This window comes from Salvia hispanica, chromosome 4, assembly GCF_023119035.1.
Source record: "Salvia hispanica cultivar TCC Black 2014 chromosome 4, UniMelb_Shisp_WGS_1.0, whole genome shotgun sequence".
NCBI classification, from domain to species: Eukaryota; Viridiplantae; Streptophyta; class Magnoliopsida; order Lamiales; family Lamiaceae; genus Salvia; species Salvia hispanica.
In genome coordinates, this window is record NC_062968.1 from 49,709,843 (window position 1) to 49,731,046 (window position 21,204).

The 21,204-nt window shown below is 36.4% G+C and overlaps 2 protein-coding genes and 1 pseudogene across 3 annotated transcripts; 1 reads left to right on the forward strand and 2 right to left on the reverse strand.

Moving 5' to 3' along the window:
• Positions 1-96: 96 nt before the first annotated feature.
• LOC125217778 (protein DGS1, mitochondrial) lies at positions 97-7,938 on the reverse strand. Its single transcript, XM_048119313.1, has 14 exons — positions 7,584-7,938; positions 7,109-7,223; positions 6,815-7,018; positions 6,188-6,325; positions 5,871-6,032; positions 5,169-5,363; positions 4,157-4,257; positions 3,090-3,179; positions 2,033-2,105; positions 1,935-1,963; positions 1,724-1,847; positions 841-951; positions 585-685; positions 97-474 (listed from the first exon to the last, which is right to left on the reverse strand). The coding sequence occupies exons 1-14, from the start codon at positions 7,835-7,837 to the stop codon at positions 354-356; spliced, it is 1,818 nt and encodes a 605-aa protein (XP_047975270.1). The 5' UTR covers positions 7,838-7,938; the 3' UTR covers positions 97-353.
• Positions 7,939-9,981: 2,043 nt separating this feature from the next.
• LOC125224004 lies at positions 9,982-14,562 on the reverse strand (annotated as a pseudogene).
• A 2,293-nt stretch (positions 14,563-16,855) lies between these two features.
• On the forward strand, positions 16,856-20,805 carry LOC125224467. Of its 2 annotated transcripts, none has more exons than XM_048127871.1 (2): positions 16,856-17,043; positions 18,740-20,805. In XM_048127871.1, exon 2 carries the CDS (start codon positions 18,764-18,766, stop codon positions 20,681-20,683), a length of 1,920 nt encoding a protein of 639 aa, XP_047983828.1. In that variant the 5' UTR covers positions 16,856-17,043; positions 18,740-18,763; the 3' UTR covers positions 20,684-20,805. The 2 variants fall into 2 exon arrangements, with proteins under 2 accessions (XP_047983828.1, XP_047983829.1); XM_048127872.1 differs by lacking the exon at positions 16,856-17,043 and having other exon boundaries at positions 18,791-18,920; positions 19,048-20,805.
• The last annotated feature ends 399 nt before the right edge of the window (positions 20,806-21,204 follow it).

The window sequence follows — 21,204 nt, forward strand, 5'->3', positions numbered from 1 at the left end:
TAAAGTGGCGATTATTTTGATAGGGCATAATATCCCAAGTCTAATTCCCTTTTTTGTTGTCTATTTTTAATCACTATTTTAATGGAATCAATCAAATGCTAGAACAAAATGCATTTAAATTTATCGTTGTAATATTACAGTAATCCACCCTCGTTTCTATGAAGAACTGTAGCTGAGCGAACTTAACGCTTTCTTTCAATTTAAGAGAAAATCAATAGAAATTGGGGAAAAGGATATAGTCTATCATCATCAAGTTACCAGCCCTGTCAATAAAAATCAGGATTCATTGGCAACATCTCCGTTCAACAACAAACCCTCAAAAGAGAGAACAAAATTTATGACCGACAAGGTGTTTAGCTGCGTTTCGCTGATGGGAGCAAGCAATCGTACACCCGTTCCATGCGCGACACAATGCTTAGCTTATGCGCAGTTTGGAGGCCTGGCTTTGCCAAATCAACAATATCCTGTCTCAAACTGATCATATGCTAAATCGTTAGATAAACTATCTGCAATGCATCATACACCACGCACACAAACAAACAAGAAACAAGAAACAAGAAACAAGAAACAAGAAACAAACTAACCATATCCATTCACCAGTTTCTCTCGCGTGTCCTTCCACTGCACAGTGCAGGGAATCGAGAAAACATAATACCAAACCGTACATGCAATCAGCATCGTTTTCCTACAAAAAAATCGACCGACAATTATGCTTCCAAAAAGGAGATATAAAGCCCACATACTGATACAAGAAGTATCACTTAAGAGTAGACCCATGCTATAAATTCAATCACTAGATAGGAAGTTCAAGCAACAGATATTGGTAAAAAAGCTCCATACCAATCCTTGATCTTTGCAACTCTGAAACTGCATCGTAGCTCTTTCAATTTCCACAAGCAGTAGCCTTCTTTGAACACGAGCAACTCGTCCTCTTCCCTCAGCTCTGGTGTCCTGATTCGAGATAACAAGTAGTAAGGTTTAACAAAATACCACTTACCTTTTTTATTTCGATAATAACTAGACATACTTAAGGCTACTTTACATCAAAGACTTTCAAATAGGCACATCCAACTGAACGTGGGATATGACTTGAATCACTTGATTAATAAATACATCCAATTTATACTTCAATGAATTAAAATAACATGTCCCACATGTTTAGGTGGGGCACAAATCACACTTTTATCACTCAAACCTAAAAAAACACAATTTGTAGTCATACACGTATTTAATACCACGAAAAGGAAAAACTGGAGGCAGTTAAAAACTTTTCTAGCAATCTTCTGTTTTCAATCATAGTAAACGAGGCCTTAGTGTTCTCCTTTAAATCCAGTTAAAATAATTGATCAGCACCGCAATACCGAATGAACATAGGCTTTTTAACCATTCAGTGAACATATCAGAAATTAATACAAATAAGTTAACTTTTTATATAACACTATTAGCACACATCTGCAAGAGCTAAAAAGATTAGTTATACCTACACTATCAGAAAGATTTCCGGAAAATGCATCTATCAACACAACAAGCGGGTATACAGGCGTATGTAAAAAGCATATTATACTAATACTATCAGAAAGTTATTTGGAAAATGCATCCAAAAACATATAGAACAAGCAGGTTCACAGGTGCATGCATTATCATATGCTGCTACAGTAACCAGCCAGAAAATATCTTCCTAGCACAACAATCAAACAATAAAGTTAAGGGATGAATGGCTTACCCTTTTAAACCAAGCTCGCACCAACATGGCTAAAATGAGGGAGATAAAAAATGCAGGTAAAGCAGCTAGAATAGCAAAGTTGATTTCATTGGCTCTCAAGATCTGATCTAGCTCAAGCATCGCTCTGCGTACAAATTGATCATAAGCAACTTATTTCAGCAACCATACATTTGTCTATTTGTTTAATAAAAGTATCAGTTAACTCACTCACTCTTCTATATCCAGCTTCAACTTCTGAACCTGTGGGGAAAAAGTTAGTTCAAGACTCAGACCAAAAATTGTTCATTGCACTGAAGTCAAGTATGTTACCTGAATGAGAAGAGCTCGAACAAGCTCCCCACCCACAAGACCCTGAATTGGATGCATAAGTTCTTTCTCATACCTACAAATTTTGACTACTTTGGTCATCTGTTTGTGATGAAACGCAAAGTGCAAGCACTAGAACAAAATATCATACAACTGGGTTCCTTTGTTCCAAATGGCATTGCATTTCATATCCCATGTGCATATTTATGAAACCTCAAACACATGCCATGTGTGGATGATTCTAGAGTGCGAGAAGGGATGTAACTTAGAATTATAATGACTCATTTGATCAACATACAATCACATGTCAAGGCTTGCTTACTGCCATTCTAATAGACGAATAAACCAAAACCTTGAATTTACCACGCACAGTGTTGGACAAAACATTGAACTTCCAAAATGAAAAAGGAAATGCCACATCATAACCAATACATTAATTAAGGATTTTCCCTCAACAGAGTATCCATCAAATTCATTTCTATCATAAGATGAATGAAATTCATTGTGGATCCCTAAAAATCTAGTTTGAAAGTAAAATACGGAACCTACAAATTACTGGACAAAAAAACATAAACAATTTGAAACATGAAAACTGACCTGAACTCAGGAAAAGTAATCTATATATACACTGGGGAAGGATCCAGTGAGAATGATAAATATTCGTGAGAATTGAGAATGACGCATATATACAAATTACACATGCATTAAAGCACCTTAATTTCCATACATAAGAAATTCGCGAACAAAACCTTGGGTGTGAGTCCCACTAGTGTTGAATTATTCAAGAATTTCTTTATGCATTCGTAGTTTGTATTTATGTGTCATTCTCAGTTCAAGTTTCACTAGGGGATGCAAGATAAGAAAGTCTCTACAAGAACTTGTTGCAATTGATGCAAGAAATTGAATAAACTGGTTCTTACTTCTTACTAAAGGACAAATCCAAGAAAAGTCCTTATAAAATCTTACAAATTCACCTTTAAGCAATTATAATAATTTAGTTTACAGTACTAAAGCCTATTGTCCGGTTGTTTAAGATATAAGATCTGGAAAGAACTTTTACCTCACCATTACAAGCTCAAGCATTTCCTGGTCAGATGCATTCTCTGGAAATTTTTTAGCAGCCGTCTGCTCACTAAAAGCTAGGAGCATTCTGTTAAAGAGAAACAGGTGTTAATGCCATGTGGTAGAAAGATCAGGAATAAAGCAACCATAATAGAATAAAATATAAAATGGATTTAATGGAATTGGAACCATGCTCACATCCATGGTTATCTATATATACATAAGTCAATAGGTACAACATTACAGCATGGAACAACACAGTTCTCCAGAAGCATACTGCAGATGCACAAGATCCGGGTCCAATACAAAAGCATAATAATAAATGCATTATCAGTTTAACGAAAACATGTCAACAATCTACACAATAACAGACACCACTATCACTAAATCTATAGTAAACCAAAATGAAAGGATTTGAGTTCAGTACTTCAGTTTCTTGCATTTCAGCCTGCTAAAGAGAAATCATCCATCCCATAAAAAAATTGAAGAACCAACAGCGAAAAGTTTTACTATAATCACTCATATGAGAAGGCAAAAGACTAGTTGGTAATAAAAGGTGGCATAGCAGTGAGTAAGTAGCATGAAATAAACCACTATAGCAGGTACATCAAAGAATTGAAACCTTAAAGCATAGCATTTTTTATTTTATTTTTCTCAAAACACAGTTTGGATTGTTGTTTTTGCAAATCACTCCAGAACTAGTTACTGGTTAACAAGAAATTTTTTGAGCTATAATCACGAATCTCAAAGTAGGGGGTACCAGATACCAGGCATTGAACTCAAAAGAAAGAACATGAAAACAAGAAGTGAAGCTGTTAAGAAGGTCCTATACCTTTATTATAGGAGCACCAAATCCTAAAAACATTACTAGCAAACACTTCAGTGAGTTGTTTAGTGGCTCTTAGTATACAGTCTAGAAATTCTACTTTGATGTGTAAGGGCATGAAATGCAGTAAGTACAGGATGTAAATTATTAAACAGTTATCGGTATTCAGATAAACTAATAGTAACAATTAAAGTTTTATTGTTATCATGAGCTACTAGCAAGGTATTGAACCAGCCAACCTATGCAGAGAGTCAGCAGTCAACTGTACTTCTTCACGTTCCATTACACCTTTCTGCCTTTTCCTGAAGGTCTCAAAAAGCTCGTCCCTTATGGCCAAAATCTGGTTTGCAAGATTGGTGGATCAAAGATAGTTTAGAGGTCATGTTGAATATAGATGCACCATTTCCAAGTCAGTTTCCTTAAGAAACAATCCCAGTAGGAGGAGCATGCATATGATTAAAACTCAATCAACCAAGTACTAAATACAAAAGTCACCCATAAATTATTAGTCCTGGATTTACTTTTCTTTTCTTTTTGGGGGGTAAACATTACATCACCTTATACCTAAATATTACTTTGTAGGAAATTTAACTCAGCATACTATTTCTCCAAAGTACTGCTGAGAGAGCGTGATCAAAGTTAGCATTTTAGGATTAACACAGGAAGAATTAAATAACAGAGGCTATGGATGACCACAGAGGGCAGAACTCTGACACTGTTGTCCAAATAATCTAAAGATACATAAAGCACAAGCAATATGTTAAGCCAATGTTACATTTTTTAATACTCCATCTGATTTCAACACAGACGTGACCTGGATGAATTATCATTGAATCGAATGTATACATGTTAAGCCAATGTTACATTTTTTACTACTCCATCTAATTTCCATGAAGATTCCTAATCATGTATTCATGTTTTACGCCATTGAAAGAAAACAAAAAATAAGAATTCTACATGTCACCAATCAATCAATATTTTTTACAATGTACTGGAAGCACTGTATTATTCACAGGAGAATAGATTTTTCCTTATCAAGTACCATCTCCATAAACTCCTCCTACTGCTTAGACACCCTGAGACATTTAAATACAATGTTTTCACAAAAGTTGGAAGAATTTTTTAACTAAAGTCACTGAATATTTTAAGTTTGAGTTATCAGGAAATAAGACTCACAATCAGTGCTCACTTAACATGAATCAAAACAAAAGATCAGTTAATAATAAACCAAGAGGGTTCAGGGAGTCTTACTGGCTGCTCTACATGATCATTCCAAAAGCTTAGGGTTGAATCCTTGGCCTCTTTGATCCAGTTGTCAATGTCAGGGCTTCCCATTAACTTGCTATGACGAAGAAGCCACAATGAGCAAAAAGATATTCCCAAAGCTCCACAGCTATAGCGCATCCAGTATAAAGTTAATTTCCTTGGCTTGCGATGTTTAGAAACCTAAATGAAGTTGAGGCATGTAGAGATTTAAGCCTCAAAGTACATTGTCGGCACAATGAAAATGCAAGACATGTGTTGCATTATAGTCAACAAGAGCTCTCATGACAGAACAGTTAAATTGCTATCTCATTCTAACAATCCTAATAGCATGTGTGGAAGAGTTACAGCATCAGTAAATGCTATTGCAATCCTGGTTGTGCTTCATCATAATATTAATTCCTTTTCAATAAAAAAATGGGGTGAACCGGGCCAATTTTATAGAAGAAATCAATTACAAGTTCCATTCAAATTTGAGTCCCTTGTTATCATAACATTTAACTCTTGGTTATCTACATGCGATTTATAATATACTTCCAAAAGTTGCAATATCCTCTAGATAAAGGAATATTTATATTTGACATACAGTTTAGTTCCACGTATGCCTACATGCAGGTGCAAGGAAACCAAAATGAACAATTAGAAATAGCAAGTACACATCAACAAGAATTATATCAAGATATTTCTTACAATCAAAGACAAATATGAGTCCAATTTCTGCAGATTTCCATAAATCAAATTGATGGCATCTTTGATCACACACTCAGTCCACTGGGAACCCTCCTGATTAACTTCTGGAAGTTGTGCAAAAATCAAAGGAATTGAATAACTTCCATCCACTGATGAGCCAGTCTGCAAGCATATTGTACAAAGATTTTGTTGGAAACAGCAGTAGAGGGATACGTGAGGACATATGTGCCTTAGGGAAAAATATGTACAACAATGCTTTACAGTGTAGGAGGGGTAACTAGCAGAATAAAATAGTGGTTATCAAGTATGTCACTTACTTGACGATGAGCATGAAAATGGCCAATGGATGCTTCCAGATTCAAAAATATTTCATTTATAGCAACCAATAATGAGGGCAATGAGTTCTCCAGATCCTTAACCAGATTCTCTCCACTTTTGTCGACCTCCATATAGACCTATGTCCATCACTCCATTGTCATGAAAATGTATACTCCCTCCGTCCACAAAAAATAGATCACTTTTGCCATTTTGGGACGTCCACAAAAAATAGATCACTTTCTAAAAATGGAAAGTTTATCTCTCATACTTTTCCCACTTTTTCTTCCCTCTCTCATACTTTACTCACTTTTTCTCCCTAACTCTCTTACTTCACCTACTTTTTCTCCTCATCTCTCTTACTTTACCAATTCTACATTAAAACCCGTGCCGAACAACAATAGATCTATTGTTTGTGGACGGAGGGAGTATTTATTAATGAAAATGGAACTGACTCAATTGATACATGCCCATGATACAATCTAATCAGTTGCAACTGAAATATTGATTCACTCTGATCGCTCAAAGTATCAAATGCCTAAACTTATGATACCAGGATGGCTTCAACAACATTACAGGGTACCCAACAGATACAACCAACACATATATGACAAATCAGAATATCTAACCTTGGCCAAGAATGTAGCTAAAGAGTATCTCAAAGAAGTCAATACACTAATCCTCTCAGATATATGAGAAGATGCTGAGCAATAGAGCTTCTGGAAGCCAGCACCATCAGCAAGAGAATCATGTATCATTTGACGAGTACCATCGATAAATGCACCAGGCCCTCTTTGGCATATCATGAAGTATGCTTTACGAGTATTTGAAAACTGAAACATCACATCAACAAGCTCAAAATTGACACCAGTGGCAATACTATTAGCTACCACCACTGATAATAAACATTTTTTTATGCTGACCTCAGCTGTGGACTGCCAAAACAACAAATTCTTCTGAACAATGTGCAAATTTCGAAGTGTGTGGTCAATGATATCATCCAGCACAGCAAAAATTCTACTTCCCTCAGATGTAATCCTGCATGTGGAGAATGTAACAGCATGTACAGTAACAAACAACGGTTGCATAATTACCACTAAACTACATCTTCTTATTGATGAGGCCAGCTAGCACTGTCTATCAGAAATGAAAATTGTGCTCGAATAATTAACAAAAACTATCTACCCTGATCCTCCGATGTAATCAGTGGAGCATAATGTGCTTTTCCATTAGGTAAACTGTGCTAGCATGTATTGCACAGAATTTTTCACAAAAAAACTTGCACAGCAAGTTTCTAGGTTCTTCCCCGAGTCTTCCATGCCAACCTTATCTAATGAAAGCGCAAAACAAAACAAAAAAAATCATCCGATTGTCCGATTAAATAGTAGAAAATCATACGTAGAAGCGCGGTCGAGAGAAGTAATGGAGGCGACAGAGGGCAAAGGTAGGGGAAGGCAAGTTTTCCTGCTCCTCCGTCGCGTACTGCCGTATAAGTTCGCGATCCTCCTCAATAGATAACTGTCGACAGAAATAGCCGATAATGGGGAGAAGTCTCGGAGGCGGTTGTGGAGATAGTTGGAATAAAATGCGAGCAGAGCTTTGAAACTGTTTGATGCCGGCGGTGGGGAATCACTCTCAGACGAGACCTCCATTGCTGAAGCGCACCGAGCTTGCTAGAAAGTTTCCAATAATCTAGAAAGAGAGGGACACACACTGAAGGTGCGATGTTTGCAGAGGGAAATTATAGGTCGTCTCCTCTGTCGAAAAAATTAATTTAGAAAGGGTCTTTTGTATTAATTTGATTAAATATTTTAAATTTTAATCGTATCATCTTTCTATTTATTCCAGAGATCTGGTCAATAGGATCACCTAATGCTTTTCCTATTCTATCCCCTACTCCACTTCTCATGAACATAACTAAGGGTCCACCATCATATTTTATGTTTGTAAAAGGTGAAGCAGGGGATGGAGTAGGGAAAGTATTAGGTGATCCCAACTGAGATCTTCGGAGTACTATAATTTTTTGAAAATTCCTCTATATCATTTCTAAAAAACACTTAGACATCGTCGATGTTGGATTTGAATTTTGATGAGTTATAAGATTAAGACTTTGTGGGAAAAAAAAATTAAGACTTTGTGAATATTTTGAAGCTACCTTAAAAATAAATTCTGATACTTAATCTCGAGACGATGTTATATAGTCTTAGCTTACAGTAAGTGATAAAATTAATCACGTGTCAATTTAAATTCGGAATAAGTGAATTTTTAGCAATCCAGTCCAACAACCACTCTATCAAAAACTCTAGGTCCTATTACAAAATCCAAATTAATTCTATAACACTTAGATTACATTTTCCAAGTGGTAATAGCACTCGAGAATCGAGATACCTCTTCCGCTTAGGATTAACAACATGCTCGATCAGATTAGCTTGTTATTTCAGTTTTCATTAAACCTTTTGTATATTGATCAATTATTTCACGAATTGTTTGTAGTTTAAGTTAAAATTACAAAATACATATTGGAAGGGCATTGGGTGAATAAGGTGAAAAGTATTACGAAGGATTTGTTGTTTTGGCCAAAGACGAAGCCAGAAATTTTATATTGGGGGCCCCAAATTTTAGATAGTTTTTCGTATCGGTATAGCCAAAAATTGTTGCAACATAGGCAATAGGGAGTTGCAAGAGATATAGATGAATAATGAAAGGGCAAAAAACTCGAGATACGTAATAGAAACTAAATATAGATGGGTTGGTCTTCTGTTAGAAAACAAAGTGCAAGTAAATTAGAAAATAAGATTAAAAATCGGATATATGGAAATAAATAGCAGCCCGGGTAAAACTCTTCAACATAAAAATGTAAGAAAACAAAACAAAACAAATACTCATATGAATATAATTCATGTCTAAATCTCAAATGCAATTTCACATAGAAACTGAACAGTCTAATAAATTGCAAAGATTGCTAGCATTATAATAGATCCCAAAAATAAAATATTTAATTTCGAATAACCAAAAAGACATAATCATGTTACAAACATACAATTATCAAATAAATTTGTCAATGCATTTATTTTATTTGATACAGTATGTTCTTGTTTATCTAATTAGGTACATTACTTTTCCATAAGTAATTAATTATTCATTTACTAAGATTAGTGAAATTTTATTCAATGAAATGATAATTGCTATACAAATGCATTTATTGTAGATTATAGAAAAAAGGAGTATTAGACAAAAACAAGGAAAATAGATCGATTTGTTCATGAGGGGTTTCGAACTGGGACACAAAATAAGGAAAATAAAACAATTGGACATAAAACAAGAAAAATAAACAGATTTGTTGTTGGGGAGAGTCAAACCTGGGGCATTAAGAATAGAGTCTTGGGCCCAAACCACCTGCACTACCTTAGAATTTACGTTATTATAGGGAATATATATAGTAATAACAACATTAGCTGGGGGGCCCAGTGGCCCCCCAGGCCCCATAGTGGCTTCGTCACTGGTTTTGGCAGTCAACAGCTGAGGTCTACATGTAGAAAGAATAGAATTATTTTGTTAAAAAACTTTAGCATCCCCGAAAATGATTTGATAAAAGGTGCTAGATTAGTTTGAAGTAGCAGGAAAGAGTCAACACCTGCTTGAGGGGACAGAAATAGTAGAAAAATCCAATGTTTCTCCACCAAATATTAGGAAAAGAAATATGAGGGTTATAAGCACTCTCCGATCATTAAATATTGATGCTCGGGTCTATAGAACTCCCTGGGAAAGAAATGAACATCAATGTAAAGAATGCACATTCAAACCAAACCTGCACATTCAGACTAATAAATCTATAATCACGCGAAATAGAACTGGAAGAGAGAGAAAATGAGGAGTAAATTACAAATCCTAAATACTAGTAATAAAATTTGATGTTGGTTGCTTTTACATATCGTATAGAATTACTAATAAGAGAACAAGGAAACTTGTAATGCTCTGCGCCTATCCGTTAAACTCTAACACAACCTAGTTTCATTCTTCTAGTCGCCTATATACATCTAGCCATATTATTAGCAAACTAAGTTACTAAGCTGTACAAGATGCAGGTAAAATGCGACATAACCAGAACATTGCAGCAAATCATCCTTCCTCGTCATAATCTTCATCTTCCTCATCCATTCTTTTATTTAAACTGGCAAGTTGAATCACATCAAAACCTAGCATTTCCATGTTATCTAGGGACCACCCATGAATATCTTCGTGTCTTGTTCCAGGCGATGGCTTTTCGGAAGAGTCGCAAGGGGTGGTTCCATCATTCAAAAGGATGGAATCACCATTCTCGTCTAACTCAACATTGAGGTCAAAAGTAAATACTGCCTTATCTGCATCTTTTCCGCCTGTAGTTCTTGAATCTGCAGTAGTATCAGCTACAACAATACATGACCTCTCCAGGTTTTCATTTGGGTTTTTGCCACTCTGGTTAGAGATGTCAGAATCATAATCAAGTCTTTCAAACTGATCAAGTGATTCTCTGTGCAATTTTTTACTGCCTCTGCCACGACCTCTGCCCCTACCCCGACCCCTGCCCCTGCTTCTTTCATTGCTGCTCGTTGGGCTAGTCTCATGCTACAAATAAGCATCCACCAAGGACCAATAAATGTTAGTAACACAAAAACTATGAAATTACAAGTTGAACATGCATTCAAAAGTATATTTCTCACTGTCCCAGACTTTCAGTTCGAGGGAGCATTGAAACATCCAAATAAGTGAGTAGGGAAGAATACTCTTATCACAGAAAAAGTAATTTACATATATTTACTAGCCTTTTGTAGAACAAGATCGGTCGGGTTTACAGAAGCAGGTATTAGTGATAGATCATAAGCGTCACCATTAAATAGCAAGTTGATATCCAAGACAAAACATGAAAAAATGGTACAAAATGCATGGATAATATATAGTTGGATATATTATTTGTTATATCAACTATAAATGTTCCTAGGTTATAGATATACGTGTTGGGTAAGATATTGGTTTTCATATATGATTACATGCTAAAATTCAAGATCAAGTAATCTCATAAACTACATACCATGCGTATCCTTTTCAAGCCATGCATATTACCGCACTTGTCATCAGATGAATTCTCCCTGCGTGAAATAATATATAGCACATAAATTTATATTCATCAAATTTCTTTTCTCAAACCAGAAGTAGCTATTTTATATGCATCCCAACCTTTTGGTAGTAGACTTGTCCTCGTTTGCAGCATCTACACCACCCAAGTCAGATACCTTGCTTACAGTATCCCGCAGGAAATCAAACATGTTGACGCGATGTACACATTGCTTCCTGCAAGAGAAAGGAGTAAATTTACATGATAAAGTGAAGTGATGATGTGTCTGTAGCCAGTATGCTTCAAAGTTCAAACTCTCAAAGAAATGTGATGCTCTACAAGAAACTTACAAATGCATAGAATTGAGAGTTTTCGCCCCCCCGCTTTATGGTAACCTCATAAGTCCGGTCGCATAGATCTTGTAGAAACAGTTCCAAAGCTTTAGCTGAATGTTCATGTGCACAAACATATTAACGCTTAACAGACAACAAAAATAAATCCAGCATAACATGAAAAACACACTTTAGTTTGTCACACATATATCCCAAAAATTGGTAAATAGATGGCAAGTATGAAACAAATAGGAGATAATACATACATACTAGAAGTGGTACGGCCATAGCTACGTCCTCATAAGCTTGCATTATCTTTTTTATTCGAGTCTGCAAAATGAATTTTAAGTCACACTATATGACAATTTTATTCATCAAGATAGTACATAGTGGTATTGATGGTACATAGAACTCATTCCCCACACAAAAGATCCACTTGAAGAATAAAAATATTCTATAAATCATAGTTCAATTTCCAGGAAATCCATCAAATAGCTGAGGCATGTCTGGGTAGGGTTAAGGAGTTTCCTTTCCCGTAAACCATGCACGCGGAACACTTAATAACATTCCATACATGATACATCAAAATTTGTCAAACTAGTGCGAATTTTATAACCAATTATTGTTTAATGTAATGGCGTAGCAAACATGCAATTTAGGGGTAAATAATTCCTTTGTTTTCCGAAGGCAAATATATAAATTTTACAAAAGCAACCGCCACAGCCCCTACCCGCCAACTGCTACATTCAAATCTCGCACAAAACCAACATAAAAAACAACTACATCGAACTTCGTTCCTCGCTAAAGACGTGTTACTCTATAGTATTAGAGGCCTAGTCGCACATTTATCCCTTGATATTCCTTTGAATTCAGTTATAATCAATAAAAAATAGGGAGACAAAAAAATCTGACATAGTTATTTGATTAGTAGCAAACAGAATCTGAAATTTGAATTTCAATTCAGGCTTGCAGAGATACAAACAAATTGCATAATTTAAGCACAACAAAAAAGGTGACACCATTTACACCACTCAGAAAATTATAAACGGAAAAAGTGAAAACAGTAACATGTAAACACTAAATTACCGCTGGAAACCGAGTGTCGAGCTTCTTTCTCATGGCTCAGCAACTCCAATTTAGTAAACCCTAGCTTCAAAACAATTTCCCAATACATAGAGAGTGGGCAAAAACATATGCATGTACCCCAGTTTGTATGTATCGTGTGTATATATACGAAGCTTCCCAGCGCAAAAGGTAGTATAACTCTGTTGTATAAAGTTGGAAATCGTTACGATAAAATCGTAGTATAATTATTTATAATAATTAATGAAAATGAGGGAATATATTAATGTAGATTTTCTTACGAGACCTTAATGATTTTGACTTAACATAACTAATAAGTAATGATTTATCAATTATGCCGTAGTTAGAAAAGAAATCTGCACTCTATCATATTTTTATTTATAGTTTTCATTTTTATTATTATAATCATTTAATAGAAAAGTAAAGTTCAAAATTAACCTTTTAGCCCTTATTATAGTAAATATATTGTTTGATTTACATAACTCATTAATCATATAATTATATATTTAGAATTTAATTGTACAAATACCAGAAATATAATTGTGACACATTATTATATAATTATTTGGGATTAAATTTAAAATTTAATCTCATTGACTATATTATTTAATTATAAAATTTAAGGGGTATGTTAGGGTGCCACTACCCCTTAAAATAACACCATACCACCATTCCTAGCCAATCATCTGTACACGTGGACGAATAATAAGCTGCCACGTGGCAAAAAAAAAAAAAAACTGAAAAAGACGGTCAACAATTTGTTGGTCTTTATACAGCAATATTTCTTGTCCAATAATATCCGACACACTATACAGCAATCTATCTGTGTAGTGTTTGTAATATTGTTGTGTATGTGGTGTCACAATGTCATTTTAAGAGGGGTTATCATTTTAACACAAACCTAAAATTTAATCTTTAAAAGTCAATGGGTTGTGGACGAGGGTGGATTGGCAATACAATAAGGGTGTGTTTGTTTGGTATGATGGGGATGGGTCAAATAAGGTGAGTTCCATCAGCCAAACTATGATTGTTGTCTCAACACCATATCTTGTGTGAGGTTTGGTTGGTATGATTCATCACACCCAAAAAGTTATACATGCTTTGATTCAGCCTTCACAAACCTCTGATAGCAACAAGATTGGACAAAATTGTCCTCGTAAAAATTGCTTATTCCCAACTTTGTCCTCATCAACCCTATTTCATTTTAATTGCAAAATTAATTAACACAATAACTACACAACAATATATTGACGAGAGGATTTATACGTGCCTGGAAAATCAGCTTCCATGTCGACTCGTCGGCTGACACTACCTTGTCTTTCATTTTCCAATATGCTTCGTTCGTCCTCACAACTTTCTTGAACGTCAAGTGTCGGGCCTTCATTAGTTTCACTCTATCTTCGGTAGAAAGCTCAGCGCCGAAAGGAGGGTTGATCACTCCACGGAGAATGTGAAGCACTTCCTCAGAACCGCAATCTTCGTCCCATTCCCAGCCACCCCTCATATTAACCATAGTCGAGAGAAGGAGGCATTCCATCTCTCGACTCCACTTCCCCCGGTAGAAGAAAGATGTCTGTGGACGAATGGGTAGGTTCATTTCAACGAGATGGGTTTCAGTGGGTAATTTTGTTATCTTTATCTTACCTTATATATACCAGCAGTTCGATACTTCATCCATCTTCATTAATGGTTGTTGTGGTTGGGCAATTAAACATGATGATAGATCAATGTCAAGTCTATGGTTAGGGAGAAGCCGACCTCGGTCTTGTACCGTGTTTTAGATGCAAAAGGTGGAGAGGAGATGATTGAAGAGCGTATTTGCATGCATTCGAGGAGATGAGAGTACTTATTTTTAGTTTTGTGCAATAAACGAGTGTTAATATTTTTTGAATTAATGAATTTTGATGAAACACACGTGTCTTCATATTTTGCATGTATTTGGATGTTCACAAGCAATACACATCATTCTTTTATACAAAACACGTGTTAAATTGTTACAAATATATGTATATATTGTGCAAATTATATATACAAGTGGTTATGCTAGTATATGACACATCATGGCCTATATAGTATTTTATGATGAGAACATATATTTCATATTGTATTTTATTTGTGTAAATTAATAAAAATTACGGTTTCAATATATTTTTTTTTATATTAACCACAACATATAAAATTAGTTATTATTAATTTTTAAAAATATGTATTTCATGTGGTAACATAGCATATTTCTTTATGCTAAATATCTTAAAAGATTACAAATAGTATTAATACCACTTTACGCTAAAAGATCTTATAAGATTAAGAATATTATTAATCCCCATCCATAATGACACGTTCAAAACGGCCCAAAAAATGCCACCACTTCAGGAAGAGGGGGAGGGGCGTTATTAGACAATGCTCCAAAAACTCCTCTACCTGGAACAATCTGGTGTTGGGAGGTTGCTATCATAATTGCGAGCAGGTCGTGGAGAATATACCGGGTCCATGGGATTGCATATCATACCAAACAAAGCAATGATATAAGTAAGATAGTCAGCCTTATCAAGGCCCATCATACCAAACAAACACACCCCAACATAACCAACTCAAGCTCGTTTTGTGCCCCAAATCAAACCACAATCATCTTTTAGCATAATTATTCTTTAATTTTATATATTTACTTCGTTATTTGTAAGAGCATCTCCGGTGGCGCCCTTCCCACTAGGACTTCCCACAAAAACTTCCTGCCACGTCATCACTAGGACTTCCCATTCCACTGCCACATCACTAGGACTTCCCACTAGGACTTCCACTAGGACTTCCCGCAATTAAATTCACAATTATTCAATTTACGGAATTAAAATTTCAACGAGCCGTATTTATAGAGTTAAAAAAAATAAAAATTAGTCGGACGTCCGACCCACACCACAATGGCGGACGTCCGCCCGCCCATCGGTCGGATATCCGAGCCCATCCGACGTCCTCACGGGACGTCCGTGTCCTACCTTTTTCTTCACTACGGAGGACGTCCGGTCGGACTTCCGCGACGTCCGCCGTTGGAGATGCTCTAAAGTGAAAACAAATAACTTAAAATTAAAGATGCTTAGTTAAAATTTCTAAAATTATTTAATTAAAAATTTAGAAGATTACATTATTTTAAATTTCTAAATCACTAAATTAAAAATTGAATAATACATAATTAAAATCCTAAATTTATTTAAAAATAATTTGTCTTGAATTAGTTCCAGTAGATCTCCATGTCGCTTTAGTTGTGATTTGATCATCATCGACGCGACCATGTTCAATCCAACACTCTTTATTAACAGTGTGTCGCTGGTCTTGTCCATTGTAGCATAGTATGATTTGAGAATTGGTAAGAACTCTTTGGGTAATAGAAGCCTCATAACAACACCCAAAATTTTGGGGTGGTTTTGGAAAATTGCTCGGACTCCTCATACTTGAACCTCATTTCTTCATCCCAAGTAAAGTTTCATTCGCTTGTTGGTGAAAACATCCCAACTATGGTCGTTGGACCACATTTTCTTGCAATCGATAACGATGAATTTGGTGACAAAGGTGTATGCGCAAACTTGGTACTTGCATAAATAATCATAATCAAACCCGCACGCTTTAGTGCCCGCTCCAAAATCAACTCGTTGTATTTCGAGGCAACATTATCCCAATTTTTAAAAAAAATCTTCGGTTATTGCCAATGACTAGGTATTTCGAGTTGTCAAATATGCGTGTCACCATATTTGTCTCCTCAATTAAGTGCTCTTTGTTGTCTCATTTAGTTAGAGTGGAAGACGTCTTCGTATCATTTACTTTGGCTGCCGCCACGTTAGTGTTTCACTAGGATTTTTGCCACGTCAGTGTTTCACTCGGATTGCCACTCCTGACCGTTAGATCTAGGATTTATTTATTTCTAGAGACATTTGGTCTCTAGACTTTTATGAGCCACCCAATTTATTCCATACTATTAAATTTAAAATTTCATAAGTTAATATTCGGATTTCAAACTTTATGGAATTAACCAAACTTAATTAGCAGAGCAATTTAAATTGCTATTAACGTAAATTAAAAATAGTAAAATATGTGCTTCCCCTTTGACTTTTTGAATAGGGCTTCTATATAAAAGTGGAACAAAACCCTAATCGTTGTCGGCTCTGTTTATTTTGTCAGCCTCATATTACCAACCCTCACTCCCTTTATCCGCGTATATATATATATACTCTGTATATTGCAATCTCAAACATTTCGCGAATTTTCGTCTGTTCTAACACTAAATTCAATCCTCCATCCTCGTACAGAAACCAGCTGACTCTGCGGCGCTCGATATTGTAATCGATCGCATCGATCCGTTAAGGTGAGGCTTTGATTCGCTGCTTCGCTTTTTCGATGATCCGTCGGCAGAAGCTAGGGCTGCGGCGTGATTCTGATGTTGTTTAGTTAGATTTGGAATGTATTTGCATTGGCCATGGATTAGATGAATCTGGTGGGGGCTTGGTTTGTAAATTCTCATGTTGCTCTTATAATTTTCTGATAGATCGATCCACGGACTGATGTTACATCCCACCCCTCATACTTGTCATGTTAAACGCAGATAGGTGAATGGTTGTATGAATTTGGTTTTGTAAATTTGTGATTGAATATTTTTTTTCAAAGTGTTAGGAGTTCTACAGGATATTTGAGTGTGGATGAGCTTTCCCTAAAGTTGTGGTGGGGAAGTTGTATTTAATTGATAGATGTGATTTTCCTTGGAAGAAACATGTTCTAATTTGATGCGCGTGTGTGCGTGCTTCTTCTAAAGTCAGCAACCATTTTGTGATTAGCCTTTTGCATTTTTGGAATTTTAATATCAACTTGGCACTAATGTGTCCTGATTGCACGAAGATGATTGATTATCTTTTCCTTATTTTTTTTTCTGTTGCCACCTTGCTGTAGCTGGGAGGACTTTTAGTTTATTTATTTTTTTGTAGAACAGCAAACATCAAGCTGGAAAGTTTTCTGGTATTGGGCAATAACTTTTTAGATATGTTTTATGGTGAGTGAGAAAATTAAGCATATATATTTGGTCTCAGCTGTTACTCTGAAAGATGATGTTAAGGTTACTACTAAGTATTGTGGAGATGAATTTATGTTTACACAACCGCTTTCACGAATAATTGAATTACTATATGCCAATCATTAAGGAAATCCTAGCAATGGTCTGACTACTAGAATACTGCAACCCTGCAAGTAATAAAAGAAGGATCAGAACTGAATAAGTGAGCAAGAGATTTGTGCTTCTTATGACTGGTATTTGGAAGTATGAATACTTGCAGGGTAGGCTTAATAACAAATGGAAATATTTGTGTTACTAAATGGGAGCACACATATTGTTTCCCCACTTGAATTCTTGGTGATAGCTGTTTATGTATGATCTAATGATAAGGAAATGCTATACTCAGTTAGCTTTTGCATATTGTTTGTGCTGTAGGTTCGTTCGTGAATAAGATATTGTATTCTCTACTATAAGTGATCTCTTTTGCATGAATGTTGTACTCCTGATACCATCTTCCTTCTCTGACCGATCTTCTCTGTAATGCACTTTTTTTTGGTTCAAATTTTCCATGTTTTTGGAGTAGAAATAAATCCATGCAGAGCCATGTTTTCACATATACGTAGTATTTTGTAAAACTGCTGGTTCAGGGTTCTGGTACTACATGTTAGTGCTACAGCTTCCATCTTTGTAATTTTTGTTCCATGATAGAGGTCAAGCTTGAATACAATCATTTACTAATTATATTTTTCCTTGTTTGATTTCATCCTATTAATACTTTGGTATGCACATAAAATTTATTATTATTGACCAAGATCTTAGTTCTTTATGGGGAAGAGTTTGCTCATTTGCACTTATTGGGTGCTTTATCTGACAATAGGAAAATGTATTATCTTCTCATGTTCTATTCTAACCAAGTCATGGACCAAGAAGACAATCAATGTCCATATTTATAATACACATGTTTGGCCGAGCCTGGGACTGTTCACTGGCTAATGTTTCTAATTCGTTGGTTTTGCAGAAATTAGAACTTGAAGTTGTAGACATGTCTCCAGCATCCAAATCTAAGTCCACAGATAAAAAGGCTGGCAAAGAAGCTCCAAAAAATTCTCTGAAGCCTTTGGGTCATGTTAACACCAGTAGTGGGACCCCATCAAGTGGATACAATCCTGTTTTGAAAACATTTCATACATTTGAATCAGGTCCAGTGCCTTCGGCCAGTCCGCTTCATGTTAATGGTCGTTTCCGTAATATAGATGACACAGATGATCATAATGGAAGTTCTTCGGGGACTGGTGTTGAGTATGATTCTATTTCCAATAATGGCAGTTGGTCTGGCGACTCTGAAGACCATAAAGAAAAGTCATCTCAACAGCTTACACGCCAGGATATAATACCTGGAGCTGACAATGACAAAAGAGAGAAAATACGGCAGAAGAATGAGAAGAAGCATCAGCGTCAAAAGGAGAGGCGAGCGCAAGAGTTGCATGAACGGTGCTGTGGCTTTCTCATGTCGAGGAAGCTGGAAGCACTAGCACAGCAGCTTGTAGCTATGGGCTTCTCCGAAGAGCCGGCAACAATGGCTCTTATTGTGAATGAAGGTAGGTTAGAGGAATCAGTATCATGGCTTTTTGAAGGTGGTGATGAAAAGAAATTTAAAAACTATACTAATGGTATACGTAGTTTGAAAATTGACATATCAGAGGAGCTTGCTCGCGTTACTGATATGGAGATTAGATATAAGGCTTCCAAACAACAGGTGGAAAGAGCTGTGGTATGCTGTGAGGGTGATATTGACAGGGCTGAAAAAACAATAATGATACTAAAGGAAGATCCTCCTGCTGTTCCATCTAAGCCTGATGAAAATGATGATCCTCCTACTGTATCAAATAGCGAGCCAGCAGTTGCGATTAGTCAGAATTCATTAAGAATACAACCGAAGTCTACATCGGCTACCACTGTACAGCAGAAAAGGGATGACAAAGATTTCAACCATACCAAAGTTCCAGCAACAGTGGGGTCCTCAGCGGATCCTGCGGCCAAAAGCTTGCAGGTGCTGAAGAAAATACCACCTAAAGCTGACTCGGCGAAACCACAGCAGATTGCTGTGCTAGCAGAGAAAAGGTGGGTAAGTGCAGGATCAGATCCTTCTGCATCATTTTCCTTAGCATCACAATCTCTGCCTTCACCAACTCCAACCAAGATGGATGCCCGCTATGCTGGTGTTGGAAATGATTTGAAGAGTTTGCAGCTTGGATCAGTCAAAGAACCAGTTATCGTCATGCAGCGACCTCAATCTATTAATACAAAGCAGGCTCCTAGTGCAGGTAGTAGCTCATCTCCTCCTGGACCTATGGATATGAGTTGGTATCCTAGTTATGTTGAACCAGTAAAGCCACATGGATTTGTGCCATCTGTCACCGTGCCTAACAATGTTAGCTTAAACCAGTTGTATGGCCAACCTCAATACCAGTCATCACAGCAGCAATTTATGTCCAGTAATGGCCCAATGGATTCTTCCGGAACTAAAAGAGTCAGCAGTGGTTTATGGGTTCGAGGCGGATCACCAGCACTTGCTGCCCCTTCTTCTCTAGGACTCTTCTCCAGCAATGGTACCAGTGGCGCATCAGGGACTTCATCTCAGGTGGACTGGAGCACTGGCAGCTCAATGTTGCAATTTGATTACACCAACGTAGACTGGAGCTTGGATCGTGGGTCGGTGTTGCCAAAACCTGACAGTCTGTGGACTGGGGCAAACTACAATCAGAATAACATTCAGCCTCATGATGCTTATGGTGCGGTTCTGACGTCTATTAGGAGGCCTGGTCTGTCAAATGGGAATGCTGCAGCAATGGATGGGCGAAGTCCTAACTACTCTACTGGTTATTTGGAATGGATTTCGCCATTTGAAGAGAAAGACCACCTCAGTTTACCCAGACAGGTTATATCCTCTCCTACACTGTAAGTGAATGGCGACGTATTTCATGAATAAAGAAAAGGGGCCATGCGCTTGGTGTTGATGTTGGTGCTTAATGTGAATTGACATGACAATCTTAATCGGAAAAGCATTACAGTTTCTTTGATTCATTCTCGTGTTATATTGTTTTCTCGACAAAGCATCAGCTAAAGCCCAACTTTTTTGTCTTGCCTCTATAGAGTAACAAATATAGCTAGGCCTAGGTTATCAAATGTGATGTTGTGGATTGGAGTGGTCGACCGCACTAAATATAGCTTAAAAATTGCCTGCCTAAAATAGGACACTAATACTCCGCCGACAGCCACGATAAATTTTAATTTTATACCAAATGTATTAATTTAATTTGAAACAGAATATACTTTGGATGAAAAATGATTATCAATTATGACTCGACTTTTGTTTAAAGTCACATTTTAACCGAATTTGTCTTCCTTTAATTGTCCTTGCTACCCCATGTAGCATGTCTGTATTGTACACGATAGAAGTTTGATGCTATATAATTTTATGAG